The 18,296-nt window shown below is 43.1% G+C and overlaps 1 protein-coding gene across 3 annotated transcripts in view; it reads right to left on the bottom strand.

The window, feature by feature from the left end:
* Window positions 1–15,647, bottom strand: part of LOC144692240 (polypyrimidine tract-binding protein 2) — a 73,986-nt gene extending 58,339 nt beyond the window's left edge. For all 3 annotated transcript variants that reach the window (XM_078560832.1, XM_078560833.1, XM_078560834.1), the window contains exons 1-3: window positions 15,539–15,647; window positions 14,596–14,626; window positions 4,697–4,769 (exon numbers count right to left, since the gene is read on the bottom strand). In XM_078560832.1, the coding sequence (XP_078416958.1) occupies window positions 4,697–4,769; window positions 14,596–14,626; window positions 15,539–15,546 (112 nt within the window). In that variant the 5' untranslated portion in view covers window positions 15,547–15,647. The remainder of the gene's footprint in view (window positions 1–4,696; window positions 4,770–14,595; window positions 14,627–15,538) is intronic.
* Window positions 15,648–18,296: the final 2,649 nt, after the last annotated feature.

The following is an 18,296-nucleotide window of genomic DNA, read 5'->3' as shown; positions in this document are numbered from 1 at the left end:
TGGTAATAAAACAGGGCAATTGGATAAAATAATATGTTGCAAGAAACCAAATATAGTGGGAATTACTGAGACTTGGCTACCGGAAGTTAATAACTGCAGATTAAATATTTCAGGATGCAACACATTTAGAAAAGATGGAACGAGATAAACAGGAGGTGGAGTAGCTTATTTGAGATAACTCATGGCAGTAGAAAAAAAATGATGCGGCCATCAATAAAACAGAATCCATGTGGACAGAGATAAAAGAAAGAATAAATCACACTAATAGAGATAGTTTATGACAACCTAATAGTGGAATGGAGGTGAAAGAAGAAATATGCAAACAAATTAGGAAAATAAGTAAGGAAAAGAACTAGCGTTCAACTATGCTAAAATAATTGGCTAAGAGGTAGGTAAAGGAGACAAGGGAATGGAATTCCTACAAAGTTTACAGGATTCCTTTCGGACCCAGTATGTACGAAGACCAACAAGAGGCGGGTGGGGGGAGAAAAGGAAGGATCTCCTACTGGATTTGGTAAAGTGTAATGAACCAGGGCAGATAAAAGTAAAAGTAAGGAAATATCTAGGCAATAGTAACCATAATATTATACGCTTTAAGGTGAGCATTGAAAAAGGACAGAAACATGACCAAGACCCAGATAATAGATTGGAGAAAAATCGATTTTATGGGGCTGAGAAAAGAACTTTGGAAAGTATTGGGAAATAATAATGCAGAACAGCAATGAAAAACATTTAAGATGGTGTTCAGAAGAGTCCTTGAAAAATATATTCCACTAAAAAATAAGAATAAACTGAACACAAATGAGACGCCGTGGATGAATAAAAGCATAAGGGAAAAATTGAGGGTAAGGAAAGAGGCATACCCCAATAAACATGGGGACAGTAGGGACAACATGACAAGTGAGAATACAAAAAGATTAGGAGAGAAGTGAAAAAATTAGGAAGGCAAACAGGAAATATGAAATTATCAAGGTTTATTACACAAAATAGTAGAATATTCTACAAACGCAAACAAGTAAAAATGAAGAAGGGAATAGGGCCACTAAGGAATGGGCAGGATAAAAATCACAGACAGCAACAGCAAAAATCACAGAAATATTTCATACTTTGCTTCAGAATTCACTAAGGAGGCAAATCTGGGAAAATTGACATCAGAAGATGAGCAGAAATGACATAACCACATTTAAAATAAATAAACAAATCAAAATCAAAGTGGATAAAATGTCTGGTCCAGATGGATTGCATCTGTGAATTTTAAAACCTGGATTATATCAGCCAATATAGGCTAACCAACTTTGAAGATCCTGACACAATTTTTTTTTAAACTTTGTGCTGCAAGGCAAATGTGTGGATGCCTTACGAAGGCTGATCAAGGTTTTCACTACCAACAATCATGGGAGATCCTGTTCTGACAGTTGCTGCCTCCCAATAACCAGGCTAGAAATCAGAACACTTCCATGTTCAGATGAACCCTCCAAAAAAATTAGTGGTTTTGGAAAGCCAAAGGTAATGGGGGGTCACAAGGTTAACTTCCATTCCATTTTCTTGAAATTTATATCGAGTAAATGGAGTTCAGATACAAATCAGCCATGATCCAATTATCAGCCATGATCCAATTGAGTCACTGAATAGTGCACACACATTCCTATGAAAAATAGGAGCTGTTGCCTGCCAGGATCATCTTCCTCTCTTAATGGTTAAACACTTATTGAAACGTCTGCAAGTAGATTTTCCTCCGGAAATGGTGAACTATGAGGTGACTGAGTCCATCTGTGTTGTCTACTCCAAACAAGTGTTGGGAAAGTCGGGAGATGATGGATGAATTAAATAGGTATTTTGCTTCGGTCTCCACTATAGAGGACACAAGTAACATCCCAGAAATAGCTGTAAATCAGGAAATGGAAGGGAGGAACTCAGGAAAATTACGATCACCAGGGAAGTAGTATTGAGCAAACTCTTGGAGCTGCAGGCTGACAAATCCCCAGGTCCGAATGGGCTTCACCCTAACGTCTTGAAAGAAGTGGCTAGTGAGATAGTTGATGCAGTGGATTTAATTTTCCAAAATTTCCTAGATTTGGAGAAGGTTCCATTCGATTGGAAAATAGTAAATGTAACTCCCTTTTCTAAAAAAGGAGCGAGACAGAAAGCAGGAAGCTACGGGCCAGTTAGTCTAACATCTGTCAGAGAAAATGTTCAAAGTTATTATTAAAGATGTGTTAGCAGGGCACTTGGAAAAATTCAAGGCAATCATGCAACATGGTTTTGTGAAAGGGAAATCATGTTTAACCAATTTACTGCAGTTCTTTGAAGGAGTCACATGTGCTGCGGATAAAGGGGAACCAGTGGATGTACTGTACTTAGATTTCCAGAAGGCATTTGATGAAGTGCCACATCAAAGGTTATTACGGAAAATAAAAGCTCATGGTGTAGGGGGTAACATAATGGCATGGATAGAAGATTGGCTAGCTAACAGGAAGCAGAGAGTTGGCATAAATGAGTCTTTTTCTGGTTGGCAGGATGTGACGAGTGGTGTGCCACAGGATTTTACAATTTATATAAATGACTTGGATAAAGGGATCGAAGATATGGTTGATGACATAAAGATAGGTAGGAAAGTAAATTGTGAAGAGGACATAAGGAGGCTACAAAGCAACATAGATAGGTTAAGTGAGTGCGCTAAGATCTGGCAAATGGAGTATAATGTGGGCAAATATGAAATTGTTCATTTTGGCATGAGGAATAAAAAAGTTTATAATCTAAATGGCAAGAGATTGCAGAGCTCTGAGATTCAGAGGGATCCAGGTGTCCTAGTGCATGAGTCATAAAAGGCTAGTGTGCAGGTACAGCATGTAATTAGGAAAGCTAATAGAATGTTATAATTTATTGTGAGGGAAATTGATTACAAAAGTAGGGAGGTTATGCTTCAGCTGTACAGGGCACTGGCGAGACCACATCTGGAGTATTGTGTACAGTACTGGTCTCCTTATTTAAGGAAAGATATAAAAGCGTTAGCAGTTCAGAGAAGGTTTACTAGGCTATTACCAGGAATGGGCGGGTTGTCTCATGGGGAAAGGTTGGCCAGGTTAGGCTTGTATCCACTGGAATTTAGAAGAATAAGAGGCGATTTAATTGAAACCTTTAAGATCCTGAGGGGTCTTGGCAGGATGGATGTGGAAAAGATGGCCTACTTCTGCTCCTAATTCGTATCTTATGTATGTTGGGCAGAGTTTGAAATTCAGACACCCTTGCTCAGCTCAATCAGACAGACAGGAAGAGAGGCCTCTTTTGGTTCTCTTGGCAAAGAATGCCTGCACTATTGCCTTCAATTCAACATCATGCGATCCATTCAGTCATCCATCTGTCACGTATCTACGCCCTTTACAGGTGATCACTTATTACACAAGGGGCATCTTCATATGCAAGATTCAGAGTTTGCTTGATCATCAGGGGAGATTGGGGGAGGCCTCCACAGGGCAATAGCTGGCTCAGCTAGTTTATAAATTATGAATGACAAATATTATTTCATTATTAATAACCACCCTGACCACCTGAGGTGATCATCTCAGATACTGCCTTCAACAAACCAGAAACCGGCACCCTAAGAAATCTGGAATAACCCTCAATATAAAATATCCTTAGTTGCTGTTTACTCTTTTCCCTTTCAACTGTACACCAAACTACTAACTTACTGATCTCTATGCACAATGCTGCCATATTGTAGACTTCCATAAATAAACTGCTGGATTATCTCAAGATTTCATGTTTATGACCATAAAGTGGAGAGTTGAAAAACTGCTACAGAGGTCTGATCCCAAATTCAAACTAGTTTCTGCAGCTAAATAATTCAAAGCAGTCTTTTTCAACATTGATTGTTAAGACTGAACAGGTTGCAACTGAATAGCAGTATTCAATGTGAAGGACATTTAAGGAACAGCCATTTTCAATAATTATGTTTATTTGGCTCTTACTTGTATGTGAACTCAATAAACAACTAGTTTATCTTGACAATTCTTTTTACAAAGTCAAATAAGTGACCTCTTTTGACTGTGCTGAAGGCTTACTGCACTGGGTATTTCAGAAGCTCTCCCAATGCCACTGGATATCTGATTTGAAGATCTGTGTGATGGCAGCAGCAGAGAACACAGATTTAATTTCCCTATACCCAGTGTTCCCAATCTCAGTTGCACTTGCGCAGAGAACCAAAGTCAAAAGGAGGGGAATTCTTGTCTAATTTACACACCTTTAAAAGGCTCACTTAAATGCAAGATGGCCAATCATCGTCTCAGCAATTGGCCAGGCTTGAAAATCCAAGGAGAAAATTCAGGAAATGTTCCATTTCAAAATGGCATAGACAATGCATTAGGGGGAAAAAATCATATATCACTACGCCTTCAATTATAAAACAGGGTTTCTGGATTTATCCTAGAGGGCGAATTCTGCAATTTTTCTCCTTAATCTCATCATTAACTGTGCTGGCAGTGCACTAACCAAAAAAAGACTATTTAAGCAATTGCCATTCTCGACATCAGTGAAAACTAGAAAAAAGTGAAAATACATCACCTGTGCACAACCATCCAAACCTGTAGGGAAGCACCAGACCATCATTCAACAGTGTGTACTTAATATAATGCTTATCTTTTAATACAAAAGTCACAATAAAGAATTACTGTTCTAAACAGTGGACTAGGCAACCTACCAGTAACAACCACACTGCTCATGGTAGAGTTTGAGCTGCTGAGAATGGTTCCAGAAAGTTCGTCAGATCCCCGCTGCAAAAAAATAAAAAATCCATAATTTCATTACAGCTATTCAGATATATTCAGAACACCACTTTCATGGACTAATTTTTCAAAATGGCTCCTGGAAACCAATGTGATTAAAATGCTTCTTCATATTATGGTCAAACAAAATCAAGTAAAAAGTCAACACAAACCTATGGGAACATGAAATCTGTGGGGCAACCAATATAGCCAAACACAAACCAGAGACAAAGCAAAAATCAATGATAAAATTAATTTAACAGCACCAATTCCTTAAACTCTACAACCAAGAGCTATGATGCAACAAATTTTTAACTTTAACCGGTTTCCAAGTCTTATTTGAAGGATAAAAACAAAAAACTGCGGATGCTGGAAATCCAAAACAAAAACAGAAACAGATATACCTGGAAAAACTCAGCAGGTCTGGCAGCATCGGCGGAGAAGAGCACAGTTGACGTTTTGAGTCCTCATGACCCTTCAACAGAACTGCTGAGTTTTTCCAGGTATTTCTGTTTCTGTTCTTATTTGAAGGAGCCTAGTGTCCTCTACCCAAAATTGCTAAGTATTGTCACTAACAACATAAAAAATGCATTTTTTCCTGTTAAGAAAAATCAATTTGTCACCATATTGGCATTGCATAGTATGAATATCCAAAATAAAATGTTGGTCACTTTAATTCTTAGGGGTCCTGCAAACAAGTTTATCCAGTGGTAATATTTCTATCTGAAATACAAACCCAACTGGTTCCACTTATTAGGTTACAATGTGTCTTCAGCAGTGTTAATTTTCTAGCTTAGCTTATTACAATAAAGCCACAACTATTATTCAAATACTTCAGTCTGTAATGCCTTGTGCTTCAGCGCATAAGTTGAAAAGATGTAAAATAAAATTCTCTAAGTAGTCAATGACCCACAATCCATGGCAATTCAAGCCTTAATGCTACAGTAATTCAGTTAGTTAGTTTTCTTATTTGCTGGTTACTTATAGTCAGATTTTGTGGGTCTGCAGTTTTGCAAGGTATCATTCTTAACACTTTTGCCTCATTGCAGGATAAATTCCAATACAGAAAACCACAAACTCATTAGCATCGACAGGAATGTGAATTAATGGGAATATTGATAATAAGCTTTGTGTGCTTAAAAGTAGTATACAGAATAAAGATATTTTGTCAATGCAATATACTAAACACTTCAAAAAGCTTTGACATTTACTTCCTTTTCCCCAACTAGATCAGCAAACCAACAAAAACATTTTGCTCAAAAGTACTAGCCCCCAAAAACTTCTAAGCCACATGATTCGGAACAGACTTCCATTTTCCTACATACAATTCATCTGCTGCACGAATATAACATCATGAGGTATAAGCTACATAATTATCAGTTGTGAAACAAAAGTAGGCACCTCAAGCACAAACTAGGCTCAAGAAACACCGTAAAATTTATAAGCACCAATTCATTTCTTGTGATGAGAATCAAGACCAAATGCTGTCTACAGATAAAGTAGGGATGCACAGGGGAGTAAAATAATTGGGTTAGGACACAAATCCAATTGACAGAAAATGCATACCTATGACGTTAATACAGGTCTGATGCTCAAAATCCAGCATCCTTGGGATTGAGGCCATGCCGGGTTTCAGGTTTTCCTGAATTTTGGACATTGGATCTATCATCAGACCGCCAAACCAACAAGCTGCACATGCCTGTTGGGTATCCCCATGCAGCTCAAGCCACTGAGAGTCTTGAGTATGTGTTGGAAGACAGGGTGGCAACGAAATGGGGATCAGTGACCAGGAACAAGAAGGTAATGATCGCAAATGGGGCAAGCAGTGGCCAAAGGTTTTTATTGCACTCTTTCACCTTCTGGCTTTGTATTTTTTCTACCTTTCCTGGTAGAGGCTGGCAGTGGTCTCTTTAAAGACTGTTGCTTAAGCTGCGCCATTCTTGGTGGCTGCATTCAGGGCGAACCAATTGCATAAAGGGAGGGCAGAACATAAAATAGGCATTAGGCTTCTTACTGGTACATGCAAAAACACTAATGTCTGCTTGAGGCACAGGCCCTGGGTACTTCTTTTGATGCAGATGTCTGCCTCAGAATGTGTGCACTGCCTGCTGTGTCCGACACCTGCAAAACAGGCAAGTCATCACCGACTTAACTGAATCTCAAAAATGTCTAGTTTTCAGTTAGCCTCATTTTGGATAACGTACTTTTATATACAAAAATTACTCTGGACTCAAAATAACAGATTGTAACAACTTATTTACATAACAATCAAATGTCCCAAGTTGCTTCGCAGGTGCATTATAAAACAAAGTATGACACTGAGCCACATAAGGAGATACAAGGTCAGATGACCAAAAGCTTGGTCAAAGAGAGAGGTTTTAAGTGTCTTAAAGGAGGATAGCAAGGTACATAAGCAGAGTGATGTTGGGAGGGAATTCCAGAGGTTGGGGCCTAGGCAACTGAAGGCAGGGCCAACATTGATGGAGCAATTAAAACTGGGAATGCACAAGAGGCCAAAATTAGAGGAGCACAGATATCTCTTTGTGAACAAGAGAATAATATGCGTCACTTATTTGAAAATCTATATTTGAAATGTTTCCATATAGTGCAAATAGTTCAGATTTCACATCTGCTGTCTTTTTCATAACTTATGCCTGCCCCAAATGTATATTCAACCAATAATCTGAGATGGGAAAATGCTCTAAAAATAACAAGGAGCCACAATAAAACAAAGTTCCAGCATAACCTCAAGTTTTAAAATGAAAGACATGAATATGCACTGGGTGGATATTCTTTAACCTCAGCTAACTATTTCTGTCAAATCTTGCCATACAATCAGAACAAATTCTGCATGTATCCATGACAGCCCCTCCCCTACAATGGCTGGGACTTGTTTTACATTATGCTTGACCTCTGTAGTAATACCAAGAACTGACTAAATTTTGTCAAAACGCCATTGAAAATGCTGTCTCATGCAGTTTGGTGTTAAGAGTTAAAACTGAATTAATGAAATGCATTTAAAAAGGTTACTCAACTTTTAAATAATTACAGGTATTGCTTTACAGATACTTTAGTAAATATAAGATCACTATAAAGAACTTGTTGATAGGCAAAATACTAAGTGGGTTTCAATTCAGAGTATACAAATAGGAAAGCCAGAGCCGTATTTTAAAAATTACCATTAGGTTGGCTTACAAATCTTTGGTACATAGGCCCATCAACAAGCCAAATCAAAAAAAAAGACAATACTGCAAAATCTGAATTTAAATAAGCACATGTAGATTGAGCCAGGAAGAGGAAATAGGGGTTAAGAAAAAGTTGTATTACTTTCAGCTAAAAGTATTTTTTGAAAATAAAAATATGGCAACCAAAATCTAATGGAAATGTTGGCAAATGCTTTAGAAACAAACTAATTTGATGTGTGATGCATAAGTAAAATCCAAACAGGAAGGTTTCACTGAAATTGTAAACTGAACTATAAGCACAACTTATACTATTTATCGGAAATTCAATGGAAACATTCCAGTAGTATAAGCCTATCTGAAAATCCTGTATTGAAAAACATTAAAATGTGTTTCTCCTCATTTAATCCTGAAATAAAATTATGAGGAAGATATAGCTTTTAAAGTGCAGGCTAATCATTATAAAACAGACCTTACCAGTTAAGCATCAGCCAAGTCTTCAGTTCTGGCTTTGCAATTGCCAGGAAATAGGAAATCATCATTTGAAAGTGATTATAGATAAACAGCTAGTCACTACACTGAAAGAATGACATTCTAATCTAAACTTGGCAGAAAAGAAAAAAATTAGGCAAATCAGCCTTTCTTACTTGTGCATCCAATCAAAGAGCCTACCAACTGCTTTGGGTGACAGTGCATATTACAAATATCTAGAAGAAAGCATTTAAAATGAACAAAGCAATTAAAAATGCATCAACTTCAAACAGATGTCATGGTGAATATTACTCCCTTGAAGAAGTCGGCATCTTAAGCTTTCACCTGAAACAATAATGCAGTTGTGTAGCTTTAAATACTTATTGCCTCCCCACTATTGTATTCACTTATAATTTCAGACCTCTACTACATGTACCCCCTTTGCCCACCATATAAATAGGAAGGAAAAAGTAGTGGGAAAAGCAGCAAAGTAAAGCTTCAATTGGGAATTTCATTAAATGTTGAACTAGTGAAGCTATTTCAATATAGCTTAATTAATCTTCTAACTTCTGTGGCCTGCAAATCAAAGATGCAACTTCTAAAATTATCTTTTTTCCCATTCAGCTATCCAAAAGCATTAAAACCAAAGCTGGAGATGTGTGAGAAAAAAATCCAAGCATCAAGATGCAGTGCAGTAAAACTTCACTAGGAATTCAACAGTACTGAAATACATGCTAAATAATTTGATTCGTACTGGCTAAATTGTGTCACTGTAGTATTAACATTGAGGTATCAAAAATGAATCAATTTCTAAAAGCTTTGTCATGAACAGAAATTAAGAGCAGATATTGTTTTATCTTACTCTTACACTTTTTAGGTTGATCATTTCCCATTCTGGCAATTTTCTAGTGTTTGAAGTTGTTACAAAATTCTCACTTAATTTAACAGTACTAGCAAAGCTTAAGGCTACAATAAAAATTGGTGCATTGCTTTACTTTTAAATGATAAATCATTTCTACAAACTTAGGCTTTAAGTCTGCGTCAATGTCTTCATCTTTTGGTTTGATTTTAAAGAGTGACTTTTGTAATCATTAGGGTTAGACTATAGGCCTCAGGCATTCAATATCTCTATTACTTTGCTGATTTAATAAAACATGAAAGCAGCATTGTGTCTTTGTGATACCACAATTTCTGCTTACATTCCTCAAATATCTTTATTTTAAACCAATTTTCTCCTCTACTCTTGTGATTTCATTGTGCATTGACAGCCCTACATTACCTTGCTTAAGGGTACAACAGCAAGGTTAGAGTTAGTTTTATTGCTATTTGGTCACAGGAAGCACTGAAGCTGAGCCATTCCTTTCATCCAAAGGGCTTGTATGTAGACTTGCCAGCAGACACACTGGACATTGATCTGGATCAGGCAGGAATTCTGGCAGAGTTTCCTGTCATTAGTCTAAGGGCAACAAGTCAACAGAAGCACCTGAACATCACACCAAAGTTCAGGGAACAAATAGAGTCCTTTTGGCTTAAGCTCAAAATCATATAAAAACAATATATTTAAACAATAAGCCATAGGAGTGCTCCTTTATGTTTTTCTATCAGATCACACCAGTTCTTTTAATTATTCCAAAGATTTGATGAAATAATAGTAAATTCAAATATAACTGTTTCAACGATCCTAGTTAGTGACACTATTAAACACACCAGATTATTTTGTAATATCTCTTCATTTCACAGGTAAGCACAATCCTACATCTCGATCAACAAAATTGTCTGCTTTAAAATCTTTTAGGCGTTGCAACACCATAATGACCTTAATATCATTTTAAGTTTATAAAGCAATGAAAAATTGATCAGGTCACAGTTGTAAAATTAAATGCAGCTGTAATGCTTCTGCAAGTTAATTGCCTCACAGGAATGGTGACCAACAATTTAGATACTATTCATAATGGTGCACGAGACCAGAGAATCTGAAAAAAAACTCTGCCAAAAAATAAGTATTCTATAGTGAGGGAATTGATTACAACCCAAGCACACAAGAACGACTGTTGTTTCTAATCAATCCAAACAGAAATAGGAAATCAAGTTTATACATAGGAACACATGAACTGGACCAGTCAACAGCTTGATCAAAGAGTCAATTTATGAGAACGTCAATACAATTAAGCAAGATTAGGCATTTTAAAAATCACATATAGCTATCCAAATGGAGAGGATTTTATGGCAAAATTCCCAACTGCTGTATTTAAAAAAATCCCTAGAAAATACTGCTTTGACAACAATTTAAAACTTATACAACTCAACAACCAGAACAAAATAACAGCACCAATTGTTTTGAGAATTCTCAGTATTAGATTACGAAACACACTCTACATAAATAAGGAAAAAAGTGCAGTCAACAGCAAATTCCAACTAAAACTGGTGTTTGATTTAATGCAGACTCCATGAAGATAATTGATCCCATTTAGGAAAAAAAACTTGCATTTATATGGTGCCTTTCATGACAAAAGATTTCACAGCCAAAGTACTTCTGAAGTATAATTGCTCTTGTACTGTGGTAAAATGCCATAGCCAATTTGTACAAAGTGCAGAGATAAATATGTTAGCCAGGATACTGGAAGGGCTCCCTTTGTCATCCACGAATAGAGCCATAGGATCTTTTGCATCGAATTGAGGAGACAGGTGGGACATTGCATAACATCTCATCTAAAAGAAGGCACCTCCAACACTGCAGCATTCCTTCAGTATTGCACCAGCATAATAGGCTAGATTGCATGCAACACTCAGTGGTGATAGTGAAGCCTGACCATTTGAGTAAAAGGCAAGAGTACTATAGCTGAGACAAAATGAGGTTTATGCTATACATACCGAAAAAATAATCTACACCAGAATTTAATTTTCTCGTGCTGGATATAAAGGAATAGGGAATAGTCATGTTTTAGGCATGTACTGAATATAGACACCAAAATTCTCAAAAACAGTGCAAAATAACAGTGACGAGTTGTCAGTCAGTCAAATAAATAAGATAACATGTTTATTACTGATGTTAAATTCATCTGTTCGCTGAAACACAAAAGTTATCCACAATTTTGGGACTGCTTCTTCTAGGTTGAGAATGGTCCACTAGTCAGTTTAATAACTGCCAAAAAATACTTTTCTCCTATTTTTGCTAATGAAAAGGAACAGGCAGAAACAAACAAAAACAAATCTTTCCAAAGCTATCTGTTCAGACTACTGATGTGTGCAAACTAGCATTATTCAACTGTAGTCCCTTTTGAATCTAGGCTTGTTGTTCCAGTTCTATAAAATTACCAAGTAAGGAAGAGACAATCATTATGGAACATTTCGTAGTGCATGCTGTCACCTGCAATTATGACTACAGCAGCAGCACTGTGTGGCAAATGAGGTAGCTGCCAGTTCTAGAGATTGCACATAAACAGGTGGTTTACACAAGTGTGTTTTGCAAGGTGGTAATTGGCCTCGAACCTCCAAAACACCTTGATATGGAGTAACGGAATGAGATAAATAGGGTACAACATCAGACATGAATTACTTTCCTGGAATTCCAACTTTCAATGAGAGCTTGAAGACTTCGCTGCAAATGAAAGCTGAGAATAATTTAAAATTTCATAAATATTCTGTCATTTTCATGTTACTTTACATAGTGTTTACAGCATGGAAACAGGTCATTCAGCCCAAAAAGCCTATGCAGGTGTCTTTTTTATGCTCCACACAAGCCTGCCCCCGTACTTCCTGGCTTTGAAGGTGGTCATATGAACAATTGTAAAATAAAAAATAACGCAAAACACTAAACAAAAATACACAGCAGTTTATTTCCTGCATTATGCAAAAGATTCACATAAATACATAACTAGCAAGATGTCCTGTAATTTTACACTGCATCATTTTGCACATTAGCCCATGTGGTAAACCCAGATTATTCCCATTTCCAGCAATATACCCCTACACCAATTATTTTAAGTTATTGAATATATTACAGAAAATAACAGTGTGGTGAATCACAGTACTCCACATCATCCAGATGTGATTTTGGCCCTATACATAATGAGTCATCTATAACCTTCCATTGTTTTAGCCTCAGTCCATGGCAAGTTATTTTTTGGTCCCCAATATATCTCAAAGAAACAACATTTGCACCTTATTGAGAAAAAGAATGGAGCACAATGCAGAAGTACTGCATTTTAATATAGCATTGGTTTCACATGAACCGCTCAACAGTATTAGAAAGACAAAACCTTGATTTTGCAACAATGTTTACTTACTACACTTTATTCAGAAATAACTGTTCAGGCTAGCTTGAATTTAATAACCTGAATAAAATTGGTAATTTTATGATGCACGCAGGAACAGAAAGACCTTGGGATGTTTGTAAATTCTTTAAGATGGCAGGGCAAGTTCAGAAGGCTATTAAAAATCATTTGGGACCCTTGGCTTTATTAATGGAGGAACTGAGCTCAAAGACAGGTAAGTTATGTTAAAATAGTGGTTAGGACTCAGTTGTACTATTGTGTCCAATTATGGGCATCACACTGAGGAAGGATGTCAAGGTCTTGGAGGGCACAGAGGCTATTTCCCAGAACGGTATAACGGGTAAGGAAATTCAGCTACGTAGAGAGACTGGAGAAGCTGGGGTTGTTCTCCTGAGAGTATTACAGTGTCTTTACGGCCCATTGAGTCTGCGCCGGATCTCTGAAAGAGCATTCCACCTAGTCCCACTCCCCTGCTTTATCCCCGTAACCTTGTACATTCTCTCCTTTCAGGTAGCAATCCAATTCCCTTTTGAATACCTCAATCGAACCTGCCTCCATCACTCTTTCAGGAAGTTTGTTCTAGACTCCAACCACCCTTTGGGTGAAGATTTTTCCTCGTCACATTTACTCCGTTTGTCAATTATTTTCAATCTGTGCCCTCTAGTTCTTGAAGTTCTCTTGATGGGATCAGTTTCTCACTATTTACCCTGTCCATAACCCTCAAGATCTTGAATACCTCCATTAGGTCTCCTCTCAGCCTTTTCTCCAAGAAAGACAGCCCCAACCTCTCCTATCAGTCTATCCTCATAGCTACAGTTCATCCTACGAATCATTCTTGCTAATCTCTGTACTTATCCAATGCTTTCACATCCTTCCTCAAGTATGGCGCCCAGAACTCCAGATGAGGCCTAACTAGTGTAGAGTAGGAAAGGTTGTGTTCAAAATTATAAATCGTTTTGATCGAATAAGGAGAAATGCTCCAGTGGCAGAAGGGTCAGTAAGCAGAGGACACAGATTTAAGATGGCAAGATAATCAGAACCAACATGAGGAAACTTTTAAAAAAAAGATCGAGATCCAGAATCCATTGGCTAAAAGGGTGATGAAATCAGATTGAATAGTAATATTCAGAGGACTGAATAAATGCTTGAAGGGAAAGAATGCAAGCTCAGGAGAAAAAAAGAGCAGAAAGTGAGTGGAATATCTCTTTGAAGTATAATGGATCAAATGTGGAGCTTAAAATTTGTGAACCATTAGAACCAAAATATGCGCTGGAACTGGAATAAGATCACTAAGGTACCAAGTTGGATATGTCAAACTTACACATCATGTAATAGCAGATACCAAATTCAGCTGAATCATCAAACAAATTCAACATTGGTATTCTCTCAGCTCGAGTCCCAAATTCTGGCTCCTCTCACCCAGCAGTACATTAAAATTAGTTTTAGCAGGAGAATTGTACCCTAATCACTGATGACATTCTAATTCAAATAACACAGCCTTCACAGTTTCAACAGACCCAAAATTCCCTAGGATCTTATGAACTGTCAAATTAGGTTCCTTTACCACTGGCCAATAATCAGTGAGCTGGAGAAGAGCACAGTTGACGTTTCGAATCCTCATGACCCTTCAACAGAACTAAAACTGTGCTTCTCCACTCATGCTGCCAGACCTGCTGAATTTTTCCAGGTATTTTTGTTTTGGATTTCCAGCATCCGCAGTTCTTTGCTTTTAATCAGTGAACTGGTTTAATGGGCAATAGTATTTGCATAATGGGGTATACGGAACCAAAGGGCTCTGAATTCGCAGGTTCGCTTTAATTTTTCCTTTATTTTGGTTCCCTTGCAGATACACGTCTGGCATACAAATAGAAAAATTATAAATATATAAACAAATATTTTGACACCTACCTTTATGCCAACTGTAACATCAGTGAGAATGCTACAAGAGCAAGAAAAAAAAACATGTTAATGTCAGAATTTCGTCCCACACGGTGTGACTCGTTCAACTGAAGGCCAACATCCCCAGTTCCTACTTAGTTAATATAAAACGGTGCTGCATGAAGTATCGGGCTGTAAAGTTTTTTTTATTGTTTATTGTGGCTTTTATAAAGCAGAATTGCTGACTGCACAATCTGGCTCTCTGCCATTGCTGAAAGACCCGTCTCCATATGCCTGGCGCCCTCTCAATATCACCTCCCCTCCCCCCCATATTTATTAACTCTTTATCCGATGGCCTGGGTTTGGCATTGATGAAATAAATTAAAAGGGGAAGGGGAGGGAAAGGCCAGCTCATCAGAAGAAGGGCATGATACGTTTTAATTGATTAAAGCTAATTTATTTATTGAACACAGGAGGGAGGGAGGAAAACCATCGCCAGTCACAAAGGGGCTTATCTCCGATGTCTGGCCTTCGACTGAGTCGGTAGCCGGGGTGGCGGAGGTGGTCTAGGGAGCTCGGCCCTGCCCGGCCGAATGAACAATGCGCTGGATGGTCACAGCCGAGCGGCCACCACTTGACTTCATTCCGGGCTTATTGCTTCGCTTCCCTCCTCTCACCCCCACCCCATCCAAAGCCAGCAGGGACTGAGGCGGGGGGAATAAGCCTTCTCCGGCCCAGGAGGCTGTAAACAGGGAGGGAGGTCCGCCTTCAATTCCCGCCAGTCCAACTCACACGAGACGCCGCGACACACACATTTATATCGATATAAAACATCGTGCTCGCCCGGAATTGAGGGGGCCCATACGAATCGCCATGACCCTGAGTAGCAGATTAACTATATCTAATCAACGTTCCGCAGCTATGCGGGGTTTTTTTCATGCATTTTTATTCTCTGATGTTGAACGGTACTTACCCGTCCATTGCCGGATTACCAGAGGTTTAGGAAGCAACTCCCGCCGACAGTGAACACACAAAATGGCGCCGCGTGTCGTTTGCTTTCCTTCCCTTCCCCCACCCACCCCCGGCTACGGAAATGGCCGAGTGCCTCCCCCTCGGTCTCCGGAAATCACCGAGTGCCTCCCCCACGGTCTCCGGAAATCACCGAGTGCCTCCTCTCCGGTTTCCGGAAATGGACGAGTGCCTCCCAGCCACGGTCTCCGGAAATGGCCGAATGCGGCCGAACCGTCATTTGCCAATTAGCGCCGCGGACGGGCTGTGACGAACCTGCCAGACCGGGGAAGAGAGGGGGGGGGAAGAGGGGGGAGAGAGAGAGGGGGGGGGGGGAAGAGGGGGGGGGGGGGGAAGAGGGGGGGGGGGGGGAGAGGGGGGGGGGGAAGAGGGGGGGGGGGGAGAGGGGGGGGGGGAAGAGGGGGGGGGGGGAAGAGGGGGGGGGGGGAAGAGGGGGGGGGGGGAAGAGGGGGGGGGGGGGGAAGAGGGGGGGGGGGGGGAAGAGGGGGGGGGGGGGGAAGAGGGGGGGGGGGGGAAGAGGGGGGGGAAGAGGGGGAGGGGGGGGAAGAGGGGGGGGAAGAGGGGGGGGGGGGGGAAGAGGGGGGGGGGGGGAAGAGGGGGGGGGGGGAAGAGGGGGGGGGGGGAAGAGGGGGGGGGGGGAAGAGGGGGGGGGGAAGAGGGGGGGGGGGGAAGAGGGGGGGGGGGGAAGAGAGGGGGGGGGGGGAAGAGGGGGGGGGGGAAGAGAGGGGGGGGGAAGAGGGGGGAGAGAGAGAGGGGGGGGAAGAGGGGGGGGGGAAGAGGGGGGGGGGGAAGAGGGGGGGGGGAAGAGGGGGGGGGGAAGAGGGGGGAGAGAGAGAGGGGGGGGAAGAGGGGGGAGAGAGAGAGGGGGGAGAGAGAGAGGGGGGGGAAGAGGGGGGGGGGAAGAGGGGAGGGAGAGGGGGGAGGGAGAGGGAGGGGGGGAGAGAGAGGGGGGGGGAAGAGGGGGGGAGGGAGAGGGGGGGGGAAGAGGGGGGAGGGAGAGGGGGGGGAGGGAGAGGGGGGGGAAGAGGGGGGGGAAGAGGGGGGGAGGGAGAGGGGGGGGGAAGAGGGGGGGAGGGAGAGGGGGGGGGAAGAGGGGGAGGGAAGAGGGGGGAGGGAGAGGGGGGGGGAAGAGGGGGAGGGAAGAGGGGGGAGGGAGAGGGGGAGGGAGAGGGGGGAGGGAGGGGGGGGAAGAGGGAGAGGGGGGAGGGGGGGGGAAGAGGGAGAGGGGGGGTGGAGGGGGGGAGAGGGAGGGGGGAGGGAGAGGAGGGAGGGGAGAGGAGGGAGAGGGGGAGGGGGAGAGGAGGGGGGGGAGAGGGGGAGGGAGAGAGGAGGGGGGGAGAGGGGGAGGGAGAGAGGAGGGGGGGAGGGGGAGGAGGGGGGGAGAGGGGGGGGGAGAGGGGGGAAAGAAAGGTGGGGGGAAGGGGGGGAAGAAAGGTGGGGGGAAGGGGGGGAAGAAAGGTGGGGGGAAGGGGGGGAAGAAAGGTGGGGGGAAGGGGGGGAAGAAAGGTGGGGGGAAGGGGGGGAAGAAAGGTGGGGGGAAGGGGGGGAAGAAAGGTGGGGGGAAGGGGGGGAAGGGGGGGAAGAAAGGTGGGGGGAAGGGGGGGAAGAAAGGTGGGGGGAAGGGGGGGAAGAAAGGTGGGGGGAAGGGGGGGAAGAAAGGTGGGGGGAAGAAAGGTGGGGGAAGGGGGGGAAGAAAGGTGGGGGGAAGGGGGGGAAGAAAGGTGGGGGGAAGGGGGGGAAGGGGGGGAAGAAAGGTGGGGGGAAGGGGGGGAAGAAAGGTGGGGGGAAGGGGGGGAAGAAAGGTGGGGGGAAGGGGGGAAGGGGGGAAGAAAGGTGGGGGGAAGGGGGGAAGAAAGGTGGGGGGAAGAAAGGTGGGGGGAAGGGGGGAAGAAAGGTGGGGGGAAGGGGGGAAGAAAGGTGGGGGGAAGGGGGGAAGAAAGGGGGGGAAGAAAGGTGGGGGGAAGGGGGGAAGAAAGGGGGGAAAGGGAAGGGTGGGGGGGGAAAGGGAAAGGTGGTGGGGGGGAAAGGGAAGGGTGGTGGGGTTCGAAAGGGAAGGGTGGTGGGGTTCGGAAGGGAAGGGTGGTGGGGGGTCGGAAGGGAAGGGTGGGGGGGGGTCGGAAGGGAAGGGTGGGGGGGGGTCGGAAGGGAAGGGTGGGGGGGGGTCGGAAGGGAAGGGTGGGGGGGGGTCGGAAGGGAAGGGTGGGGGGGGGTCGGAAGGGAAGGGTGGGGGGGGGTCGGAAGGGAAGGGTGGGGGGGGGTCGGAAGGGAAGGGTGGGGGGGGGTCGGAAGGGAAGGGTGGGGGGGGGTCGCAAGGGAAGGGTGGGGGGGGGTCGAAAGGGAAGGGTGGGGGGGGGTCGAAAGGGAAGGGTGGGGGGGGGTCGAAAGGGAAGGGTGGGGGGGGGTCGAAAGGGAAGGGTGGGGGGGGGTCGAAAGGGAAGGGTGGGGGGGGGGGCGAAAGGGAAGGGTGGGGGGGGGGCGAAAGGGAAGGGTGGGGGGGGGCGAAAGGGAAGGGTGGGGGGGGGCGAAAGGGAAGGGTGGGGGGGGGCGAAAGGGAAGGGTGGGGGGGGGGGGGGGGAAGGGAAGGGCCGGGGGGGGAAAGGGAAGGGCCGGGGGGGGAAAGGGAAGGGCCGGGGGGGGAAGGGAAGGGCCGGGGGGGGGAAGGGAAGGGTCGGGGGGGGGGGGAAGGGAAGGGTGGGGGGGGG

Source organism: Cetorhinus maximus, chromosome 17 (assembly GCF_964194155.1).
Source record: "Cetorhinus maximus chromosome 17, sCetMax3.hap1.1, whole genome shotgun sequence".
Lineage (NCBI taxonomy): Eukaryota > Metazoa > Chordata > Chondrichthyes > Lamniformes > Cetorhinidae > Cetorhinus > Cetorhinus maximus.
The sequence above is the reverse complement of the archived record's forward strand: the minus strand, read 5'-3'. Positions and strand labels throughout refer to the sequence as shown.